General features: G+C 45.0%; 1 protein-coding gene across 1 annotated transcript in view; it reads left to right on the forward strand.

Moving 5' to 3' along the window:
• The window catches only part of PLCG2 (phospholipase C gamma 2), a 160189-nt gene extending 148506 nt beyond the window's left edge, over positions 1-11683 (forward strand). Inside the window, exons 32-33 of the mRNA XM_069552534.1 lie at positions 6705-6889; positions 7483-11683. Of these exons, the coding sequence (XP_069408635.1) occupies positions 6705-6889; positions 7483-7525 (228 nt within the window). The 3' untranslated portion in view covers positions 7526-11683. The remainder of the gene's footprint in view (positions 1-6704; positions 6890-7482) is intronic.
• The last annotated feature ends 346 nt before the right edge of the window (positions 11684-12029 follow it).

Consider the following 12029-nt stretch of genomic DNA (forward strand, 5'->3'; position numbering starts at 1 on the left):
TAAACGTCATTCTCCAGTAGAAGAAATCAGAGCTCCGTAGACAAATAGTTACTCTGAAAGCTGGGACAGATAAACTGTGAGCCTGGATTATACTGAAATTTCAGTGAGTTGAGAAGAGATCAAGAAAGGACGGCGACACATCAAAATCCCTCAAAGGCCAAAGCTGGAGCAATTTGAGTAGCGAAATAATGATGCTGGACTGTAACCCATGGATGTGGGAGTGCTTAATAATGAGACATACAGCTAAAAATAAAAGCAAGCACCCAACCAAATGGGCAGAAGATCTAAATAGACATTTCTCCAGGGAAGACATACAGATGACCAAGACACATGAAAAGATGCTCAACGTCACTAATTAGAGAAATGCAAATCAAAACCACAAAGATGCAAATCGCGCCAGTCAGAATGGCCAGCATCAAAAGTCTACAAATAGTAAATGCTGGAGAGGATGTGAAGGAAAGGAAACCCTCCTATATTGTTGGTGGGCGTGTAAACTGGTGCAGCAACTATAGAGAACAGTACGGAGCTTCCTCAAGAACTTTAAAAATAGTTACCATATGATCCTGCAATCCCACTCCTAGCCATGTATCCAGACAAAACTCTAATTCAAAAGATGCATTCACCCTTATCATATAGCAGCACTATTTACAACAGTTAAGACATGGAAGCGAATGAAATGTCCATGGACAGATGGATAAAGAAGATGTAGCACACACACACACACACACACACACACACACACGGAGCAGAATATTCAGTTCATTTCAGTCGCTCAGTCGTATCTGACTCTTAGTGACCCATGGACTGCAGCACGCCAGGGCTCCCTGTCCATCACCAACTCCCGGTGCTTGCTCAAACTCATGTCCATTGAGTTGGTGATGCCATCCAACCGTCTCATCCTCTCTTGTCCCCTTCTCCTCCTGCCTTCAATCTTTCCCAGCATCAGGGCCTTTTCCAGCAAGTCACTTTTTTGCATCAGGTGGCCAAAGTATTGGAGTTTCAGCTTCAGCATCAGTCTTTCCAATGACTCAGCCATAAAAAAAATGAAATAATGCCATTTGTAGCAACATGGATAGACCTGGAGATCAGCACACTAAGTGAAGTCAATCAGAAAGAGACAAATACCACACGATATCACTTATATGTGGAATCTAAAATATGGCACAAGAGATCCTAAGAAACAGAAAAAGAACAGACTTGTGGTTGCCAAGGTGCAAAGGAGGGATGGACTGGGAGTCTAGGGTAGTGGATGCAAATTATTACATGCAGGATGGATAAACAGCAAGGTCCTGCTGTACAGCAAAGGGAACTCAATTCAATATCCTGGGATAAACCATACTGGAAGAGAATACTGAAAAGAATGCATCTATAACTGAGTCTCTTGCTATACAGAAGAAATGAACATTGTAAATCAACTATACTTCCATTAAGAATAAAAAAAAATAAACACTGAAAAAAAGCTCGTGCAAGATGAGGGAAATAGAAAATCACTATGGGACCACAACTGTCCAGATCTATCAGCGGATGCTAAAGTTCAACTTTGAGAGGAACTTTACGTAAAGTGCCTTGAACTAAGAAATTTATTTGGAAAGAAAAACAGGCTGTATAGTGGATGAACCCAGCAGGTACCATGCTAACCAAAAATGATCAGTGTCACCACCAGTAATGTGTGACATCTCATACCTCCCGAGAAGGCACCTCACTTCTGTGCCATTCGGGCCAAAGCTGCAGAAGCTCAAATCACAAGAAAAACGCAGGCAAACCCTTGAATGCAGGATGTTCTACAAAGCGAGTGACCAGCAGTCTTCCAAAGGATCAAGGTCATGGACAGTGGAAGGTGGAAGGGGCCCTGGGGAAAAGTCAGAGCCGGGAGGACTGGGAGCCACCGCAGCAGCGTGTGCTGTGGGGCCTGGACTGGACCGTGGACCAGAAAAAGGACATGCGTGGGAGAGCCGGTGAGAACCGCAGAGGCCCTGTGCTTCAGTGACTAGCATGCTCCAATGCTGATTTCTTAGCTTCGACCAGTGTACTCTGGTTGTGCAGGATGGTAACCCTGGGGACCCTGTGTGGTCCAGGGTACGGAATGAGCTCTTCCTGCAACTTTTCTGTACGTTTATAGTGTCAACATAAAATTAAAAGGTAAAAGCATTGGTGGTGGTAGGGGGGAACAAACAGAAAAGAAAACTAGAGATAGAGAATTCCATGAAGGTTTTGACACAGGTCAGATAAAACTTATTGATAACATCAATAACTTATTAATAAGACTTCAAGGATTTTTAAACTCTAAATTCACACACACACATATACTCTATCTAAAACAAGGAGTAAAAGAAGATGGAAGGGTTCAAAGTGGGAATAGTAATAAAACTGCAGTGCAAACATAAATTGATATAACCTAATGGATTTATCTCCATGGGGGAAGATAAGAGAATATGTGCAGAAAATAGCTAAATCCTTCTCTCCGAAGATAATCCCTAAAACCTGGAGAACCAAGACCTTGCAGTGTAAGCATGTTGTTTTTGTTTGTGTTAGAACTGTGGAGTTAATCACCAAAAAACAACTGCCGACCTTGGGGAGCAGGGGTCAAGGGCTGGGGTGGTGCCCAGGAGTCAGCTGGGGTTTTTTGGTAATCATCCTAATAGCTCTTAGTGGCTCTTTAAACTCTGTGTATATATAATTAGTAAAGACTGAAAATGCAGAGCGTGAGTACATGATACACTGATGAGGAACATAGGACTTATTCGAGGACACCGGCTGTGAGGTGACGAGGGGTGGGTCAGGAGCTGGTGGGCGAAGGAGAGCTTCTGAAGATGGGCTTGTGCTGCTGATGCAGATGACGTAGTGGAGAAGGGAGGCAGGGCAGAGAAAGGGTGTGTCTGCTTACTTAAGAGAAGGAGAAAAGAATTTCATGGTGAAATACAGGAGGCTCGTATTGTTGAATGAGCTTCTATGATGCACGTGTTAACATTTTCTTTAGGACCTTCTCACTGGTATTCACTGATGTTTTGGGTCAGGTTTTGTTGTGCTGGCTTCATAAAAATTCCTCGGAAGCTTTTCTTCCCAGGGCAGTGGCACATTCTGAACAGAACTGGAGGCAGCTACTACCTACATACAACACACGTTAAGACACAGAAGCTTTCCGGGCCTGGGAGAGGGCAGAGGGCAGCGTGCAGACTGAGGGAGGGAGGAGCTTGCCATTCCAGGTGACCCTGCCCGGGAACGTCTTAGCACTCAAGGACAATAACGCTAATACCGCCAGCAAGCACGGAAGCTAGAGAACTGACTCCAGTGACTCTGAAAATAAGTGAAAACAAATACTTTTTAAAAAAGAGAACCCAGTGGATACATACATTTAAAAAACTTAATCAAAAACATGTAGGAATGAAATGAACAATTAAGAAATCCCTGGAGCCTGTTGTATACACAGCACAGGGAACTCTGCTCAGTGTTATGTGGCAGCCTGGATGGGAGTGGGGTTTGGGGGAGAACGGATGCATGTATTAATATATGTACAGCTGAGGCCCTTTGCTGTTCACCTGAAACGACCACAGCATTATTAATCACCTATACCCCAATACAAAATAAAAAGCTTAAAGTATGGGGGGAAAAAGAAATTCCTGTAACATACAAATTGAAACTGGGGTGGGGGGAATCTTTAAACTTAGTAAGTGGGAAAGTCCAGAATGGGTACAGTTAAGGGAAATAATAAATGTAAAGATTGTGTTTGGGGAATTTGCTTTAATACAGCAAGACAAGAAAAATGTATTAAAAGGGAAAAAAATTAGGGTAAAATGAGAAGCTCCAACATAAAATACTTGAAATATTCAGGGTGGAGAATTTTCTAGCACTGAAGAGAAAAACATCCTCCAGTATAAACACAGCAGTATAGAGACCCACATATAGGTGTTTTTCTACTGAAGTGTCAGAATATCAGGACAGGGAGAAAATTACAAAAGTAGAAAAGATAGATTACCTGCAAAGGGCTGACACACAACAGCAGCCGCAAGACTAAGGTGATGCCTCCGCAAGGCCTTAGACATGCTGTGGGTCTAGGTGTTCTCCATCCCAGGAGCTGCCATTCGAGAGTGAGGGGAAAATGAAGGTATTTTCAGGTAAAAAAGACTTGATTCACTACTAATAAACTCTGCTAAAAGAATGACCATAGTAAGGAAGAAGGAATGCAATTGAACCACAGTGGGGACAAAGATATATGTATGGCAAAACAGAAGTAACCGTCGACTTAGAATATAAAAACTAAGCTTTTTGGAAATAACTCAGACTGCAAAGAAAGCCAGGAAAGAACTGTCACAAAATTCTAAGAGGGAAGGAGGGAGTCCTGATTGGGAGGGGTTCACAGAGTGGATGACGCTCTACGTTTTGACTTGCTGGCGGCTTCACTGCTGTTTGCTTTAGAGTTACTCACTAAACTGTATGCATGTTTTATTACTTTCCTGAATGTTTGTTATATCACATTTATATGGACTGCTAATAACTAAATTATGTAACATCTGTAAATCCTTTGGGATTCAGAAACAGAGACAAAGGCCTCTGATTATATAAGCGTTAGCAGAAAAGATGAATTTTTGACCAACAGATCAGGCAGTCATTACATCTGTGAGGTCAAAAGAAGCTGTTTCCTGCAGGCGGAGAGAAGGTGAAGGGGCCCATCTGTGGCTGAGTGTTGCGGCGTCAGCGTGGCTCTGGCTCTGTTCCGCTTTAGGGTTAGCAGGAAGGAAGATTGCAGTCTCTGAGGAAGAGTAGACACTTAGGGAGAGTCGCCACTGACTCTTCTCAGTGCCTCACTCGGTGCGCTGCATCAGGGGGTAGGGACTGGCCGTTTACCTTCACCCCTTGTGCAAAGGCAGTTGGCGTTTTATTCCACTGCACCTTTGCCAGTGGCCAGAATAACTTTCACCCTCGCTCTCCCCGCCTCCGAAGTTAGAGTTCTGCCTGTTTGCTTGGGGGGATGCCCATGGCAGTCTGTTCGGTTGTTAACCTGGGAAAAATATTTCAGGCCACTGTATGGTCAGAGTCCACTTGTTGTAGAAATAAGCATCAGCAGAAGCTGACCTGTGTATATCCACGCACGCTTTGGAGGCACTGGAGTCTCTCACTTGGTCCGCTGCATCAGTGGGAACAGCACTAGGCCGACCTCCTGAGTAGCCATCCCTTCAGTTCAGTCGCTCAGTCGTGTCCGACACTTTGCAACCCCATGATCGCAGCACGCCAGGCCTCCCTGTCCATCACCAACTCCTGGAGTTCACCCAAACTCATGTCCATTGAGTCGGTGATGCCATCCAGCCATCTCATCCTCTGTCGTCCCCTTCTCCTCCTGCCCCCAGTTCCTCCCAGCATCAGAGTCTTTTCCAATGAGTCAACTCTTCGCATGAGGTGGCCAAAGTATTGGAGTTTCAGCTTTAGCATCAGTCCTTCCAAAGAACACCCAGGACTGATCTCCTTTAGGATGGACTGGTTGGATCTCCTTGCAGTCCAAGGGACTCTCAAGAGTCTTCTGCAACACCACAGTGCAAAAGCATCAGTTCTTTGGCACTCAGCTTTCTTCACAGTCCAAACTTTCACATCCATACATGACCACTGGAAAAACCATAGCCTTGACTAGACAGACCTTTGCTGGCAGAGTAATGTCTCTGCTTTTGAATATGCTATCTAGGTTGCTCATAACTTCCCTTCGAAGGAGTAAGCATCTTTTAATTTCATGGCTGCAGTCACCATCTGCAGTGATTTGGGAGCCCCCCCAAATAAAGTCTGACACTGTTTCCACTGTTTCCCCATCTATTTCCCATGAAGTGATGGGACCAGATGCCATGATCTTCCTTTTCTGAATGTTCAGCTTGAAGCCAACTTTTTCACTCTCCTCTTTCACTTTCATCAAGAGGCTTTTTAGTTCCTCTTCACTTTCTGCCATAAGGGTGGTGTCATCTGCATATCTGAGGTGATTGATATTTCTCCCAGCAATCTTGATTCCAGCTTGTGTTTCTTCCAGCCCAGCGTTTCTCATGATGTACTCTGCATAGAAGTTAAATAAGCAGGGTGACAATATACAGCCTTGACGTACTCCTTTTCCTATTTGGAACCAGTCTGTTGTTCCATGTCCAGTTCTAACTGTTGCTTCCTGACCTGCATATAGGTTTCTCAAGAGGCAGGTCAGGTGGTCTAGTGTTCCCATCTCTTTCAGAATTTTCCACAGTTTATTGTGATCCACATAGTCAAAGGCTTTGGCATAGTCAGTAAAGCAGAAATAGATGTTTTTTCTGGAACTCTCTTGCTTTTTTCCATGATCCAGCAGATGTTGGCAATTTGATCTCTGGTTCCTCTGCCTTTTCTAAAAGCAGCTTGAACATCTGGAAGTTCACGGTTCACGTATTGCTGAAGCCTGGCTTGGAGAATTTCGAGCATTACTTTACTAGCATGTGAGATGAGTGCAATTGTGCGGTAGTTTGGGCATTCTTTGGCATTGCCTTTCTTTGGGATTGGAATGAAAACTGATCTTTTCCAGTCCTGTGGCCACTGCTGAGTTTTCCAAATTTAGAGATCTTTAAAAGCACCATTTTTTGCTTTGAATAAGATAGGCCCTGGCTCTTCTGGGAAGATCCCAGCAGACGATCAGGTCTGCCCCGTGCTCCCTGCAGTCTCCCCTCCAGGCGGCACGTCCCCCCATGGCTGTCGTCCCCTCTGTTCTCCAGGAGAGCGAAGAGGAGCTGTATTCCTCCTGCCGCCAGCTGCGGAGGCGGCAAGAAGAACTGAACAACCAGCTCTTCCTGTACGACACCCACCAGAGCCTGCGCAGCGCCAACCGCGATGCCCTGGTCAGAGAATTCAACGTCAACGAGAACCAGCTGCAGCTGTACCAGGAGAAGTGCAACCGCAGGTGGGTCACCCCCTGCAGCCACTGTGAGGTCAGGCCTGGGCCAGGGCGGAGGGCAAGCCTCCCCTTTCAGAAAGCCTGAGCCCTCACCCCTCTTCTCTTGGCTCCATCAATTACTTATACTAAGAGCTCAAGGATCTGCACCTTCCCTGAGCTGAACTGTCCTCCTGAGCACACCCAGGTAAGAGTGAAAAGAAGCAACGACCCCTACCGTTTAAGGAGCCCTTCTCGCCTCCCAAGCCTGGGCTCGTCCAGGGTCCTAAATTAAAGCAAAATCTCCCACTTCCAACAAGGGGTGCTCTGAGTTGTGCTGCAGACACGTAAGGACAGACGGCCAGGTATGCCAGAGTCCTGCTCCGCCAAAACTATCTCCAAGAAAGTGTCAGCAGTGGCCTCCCTGGACCCAGCATGGAGATGCCTTCTGCATGTCGTTCTCATTTCATCTTGACTCCTGCACAACAGCAGGGACCCCAGGACAGAGACCAGTGAGGAGACAGATCTGTAGAGGTTTCTTGCCTGGGGTCCACTTCCCCAACTCTGCCGTGTATCCCTGAGTCCTAGGCGAATGGATGACAGTGAAATCTGTTTTGTTTCAGGTTGAGAGAGAAGAGAGTCAGCAACAGCAGGTTTTACTCATAGAAGCCGGGTCCGTGTCTAAGCATGTTGTGTATGCGTGTGAGCTTGCATGGAGGAGCACGTGCTTTGTTCAGACCCTGGGAACATGCTCACGTGTGAGGTCGTCACTCCTCCAGCCTGTCACCAAGATGGCAAACCTGAAAATGACCCAGTTGGCATGAGTTGGGGTAACCTTTTCATCTTGGACACTTTCTTAACTTACCGTCTCTAAAGAGGACCCCAAAATGTGCTCACATGAGGCCTCTCACGTTCCAAACCTCCCTGAATAAATATAGTGAAACTCGATCAGTGACCTTCTGTGCACCAGCTGTAAAGTGAGCAGGACTCCTTCTCTGGCCTCTAAAGACCCAGGTAACTGACTTCTACAGAAGATGAGCCGGGTCTGTAAGGAACTAACTCATTAGATTCTGAAAAGATCTGAACTAAAAGGCAAACGATCTCACACTGAAGGCCTCGGACTTCACCAGGCCTGGAGAGGAGCCCCGGTCCTGCCCCAGCTCAGAGCACCTGAACTCCCTCTGGTGGCTGGACCCGCCTGCAGCCGCACATGAGGGGTGGGGTGGGCTGTTCATTAGGACAGGGACTTGCTGGGTGAGTGGGGTCAAGGGTGGCAATCTGGGAGCTCTCTGACTTACAGGCCTATCAGAGAACAGAGGCCCATGAAGGCTTGGCCAGCTTCTTAGCCCCACCGGCCTGTTCACTCCCTGGTCTGCACAGCCACGGGGCCGTGGGCTCACTCACTGCTCACACGGGGTGAGACAGGGTGGGCTTCCTGGATGTCCCAGTTTCCTGGAGCAGTGAGCTAAGCTTTAGGGAACGACAGAAAATCTCAGGTGCAGCCACTCCCGAAGGGGCAGAGCCACCAAGGACAAGGTGATACTCGTCTACATCCTGGGATGCTATTTACTGATTTGTACATGTGATGCTTTAGGAAGGCTTTTTCAAGGTGAGGATAGTAGTGGGCTGGGGGCGGGGGTGGTCAGTAGAGGCACCACACAGAATGAATTGAGAACTGACTTAGGAGAAAAGAGGTTTACCTATGGGGAAAAAGTGATTGTGCTGGGAGGAACAAACTAGCAGTCAGCCTGGTAGCTTTACTTGGATGGAACTGGGTCCTAGAAACCCACTCCCCTTATTATCCTGAGCTTAGCGTGCCTATGTCAGCGGAAGAGTCCATTAAAGCCAGCCACGCTCTGTGTGATCAGAAGACCCCCTCCCTCCATTCCACACAAATTTACTGAGAACTTCCACACAGCAAGCAGTAAAGTCAGGGGAGACCATGTCTTTAAATTAAGGGAAAAAATAGCCATTATCCTGGTCTCACGGAACCTCTCCACGTGCTTCTAAAGACATGCATTTCTCTCTCATGAAGCCAGGAGGGCACACCCGATAGCAGACTGACCAAGGTCGGGCTCTTCATTGACTTCGTTATTCCCGAGTCGAAGCTGCTAGTTTATTTGGCATTGGCAACCGAGGGACGAGTATTCCTGGTGGTAAAAATGTTCAAAGCACCTTTCAAGAAAGCTCAGATGAAAAGGGCGCTGAGCTGAGCACTGCAGGGCAGCTGTAGTGGCCAGTGTCCTATTAGCTGTTGGCCAGGCAGCCGGTGGAGCCTCAGCTCAAGCTGCTTTTGGCTCCATCACTTTCCCTACAAGCTCAGGTGTCGATGGCATTACCTGTTTGCAGCCTGGGGTGTGTAGAGGACACAACACTTTCCCACTTCACTCCATTTAAAAGCTCAAAAGCTAAGACCTGGATCCCCCTTCCGCTTAAAATGCAGTTATCTGCTACTTTGTCAAAGGAATGACGAAGTAGCAACGTAGAAGTCAGAAGGCTCAGCATCTGTTTAGCTGCTGTGCTGTAGAATCCACACCTAGCCACATCCTCGCAGAGTGGAGTGGAGCAGAGCAGCTGAGGGGGGTGCTGACATTCTCAGCGGCACTGAGAAGAGCCCTCGCCCCGAAAGATTGGCTCCTCCTCTCAGGTGCTCCAGTGATGTTGATTCAGCATCACAGAGTATTTGCCTTGGTACCACCATTCTCCCCATAATTGGGTAACACATGAATCCGGTCATGTTGGTGTTAGGAGTCTCCATGAGGATGCACACAGAGAGAAAGAGGGGCACAGATGACATCGCTGCTCTTCCCTGAGTCTGCCTGGAAGCCACGTAACCTGAGTATAAATACCTCACTGAGACTGCTTTCACAGCCACGTAAAGAGCACAGCCGATTCAGATCAAGCAGAAGAGTGACAGGAACACTGAAAGACGGCAGCAACACTGATGGAGTCAGGCCACGACTGCCTATGTGCACAACTGTCTTTATTCTACTGAATAAGGGAAATGGTGAACATTAGCTATTACGTGGAAAACGAAATAGATGAAGCTGGTTAGATCATTTGAGTTTGGGAAATTTGGGTTGGAGAAAGTTAATTTCTCTGCTGTAAACTTGCCTATTCTAACATGCACACTCAAGAGGGTTAGACTATCACATTTCCTAAGTTTGATCTGAGAACCCTTTTGCCAAGAAACATCTTACGGGAACACATTTGAGGACCTGCTTCTCTATTAAAGACAGTGACATGATCTAATCATTTATATGCTTTACAATGTAGTTGGATCTGAACTTAAGCCAAGGCCAGTGGTTTTTAAACGGGGCCAGCCTTACCCCTAGCAGTCTATCAGAGCTTTCTAAGGAGTCACAGACTCATTTTTCCAGGGGATCAATTTTCAGATCCTCAATTTCCTGTTGCACTCTATCCAGAGATTCATTAGCGTGAGCAAATGCCCTTTTCCCCCTTACAGAAGGAAGTAGGTCTTCTCCCCACATTCAGTCTTTCTATAGAGCAGGACTCAAGGTACAATTTCAAAGTATAGTGTCTGGAAAGTGCAAGCCTCTTAACAGGTCCTCCTCCAGTGCTGGTGGTTTCCAGTGCCTTGCTTTCAACAAAACTGAAGGAATACCCAGATTTCTGAGTATTTTAACTCCTTCTGTTCTCAGTTGTCTGTGTGAAAAAGGATCATTAGCATTTCCACTTGTAAAACTGAAAACGGAGAATAGAATTGATACTGTACATTGCCATTCTACCAAAGATAATAGTAATCTACACAGAGAGTAAAGAACCAAAGTAGAAGCCTTCTTTGACTCATTGCATTGCCAGTGGGATTTTACTGTGTTTAGTTCTTTATTAGATGTGTACTGTTTATTAAACAAGCTGAGTTCAGAAGAAATTTAGAATATGTGGAGCCTTTTTAAATGACTGTGTAGGTAGGATGATGTGTGATTTTGTTACAGATATGCAGCTAAATAATATATAAGCCAAGGATAATTAAGCTACAATTTTATAAAGAATAAAAATATAAATTCAATGAGTAAAAAAAAAATGTGGCATTTCCTACCATTAAAAATTCCCTTGTTTGTAGAATTTTTTGAAAGGATGATAGTGTCTATCACCAATTGCACTTAGAACCTTTGGCTAAATTTAAAGGGAAATGGAAATATTTTACCGGAAGATGCAGTATCTACCATGTACCGCGTGCACCTTTGCAACTATTCAGGATGAAATTATTAGACATCAATGTAGAAATGTGTAAGGGGACCCATGAGTTTTCCAAAGTCAGGAGGTCTCTGAGCATAAAATTTTAAGACTGATCCAGGGCCACTAAGGGTGAGTTTTATTTGGACTTAAGAAGGATGGTTAAAGGGGGCTCTAGTTCTTTTAATTTCTAGAAGTGTAGCTGAACTTTCCATATAGGTGATATCCAACTTTTTGGAGACAACCCTAAAAGCTATATTCTTACCAACAGAAAGCTGATCATTAGATTAAGAAATATGCAAAATTATAAAACTGGCATTTGAAAACTACTCAGTGATTTTGTGTCAGGCTTTTCATTCTCAAAATATTTTCTTTCTGAAGAACCAGTTCCATGGTGATCCTGTCTCAGAAATGTCCATACTTATTTCTCAATAGGCTTTAAAAAGCTGCACTTGTAAACGTGTGTTTGTTATTAAAGCTTAATTTATTTTTTATATAAATAGTGTGTGCTTGTGTGTACACACAGAATCATGTGAATGTATCACACAAATGTTGGCTGTTGTTAATGTGAGAATTAAACGGCTGTATCACATTTAAAAAAAAATAAAATTTGTCTCATTCAATAGATTCCTAGCAGTCTGTCTGGAATCACTTTTTGTTGTTTGTTGTTAAAAACTATTCACATTTTTTGTTCTATAAACTAGGATATAGGTCTGCCAGTGATGACACAGTTACCATTTAAAAAAACAATAATGTTTTTCTATCCTCTCTTTTTTCCCTCGGTTACTAGTCTTTCTTACTTTAAGCAAAACCTCACTCCATGCCGAAACCCAAGTTTCTAAAATCAATACATGACTACTCTGCAGTTTGTTGGTCTTTGGAAGAATGTTTTGTGCTAGTCATGCAATGATGCTAGTAAGAACACCTGTATTTCTCAACTAAGCACCAGGGCACGCCAGAACTGTCAATCATT

The sequence above is a fragment of the Ovis canadensis genome, chromosome 14, assembly GCF_042477335.2.
Source record: "Ovis canadensis isolate MfBH-ARS-UI-01 breed Bighorn chromosome 14, ARS-UI_OviCan_v2, whole genome shotgun sequence".
Lineage (NCBI taxonomy): Eukaryota > Metazoa > Chordata > Mammalia > Artiodactyla > Bovidae > Ovis > Ovis canadensis.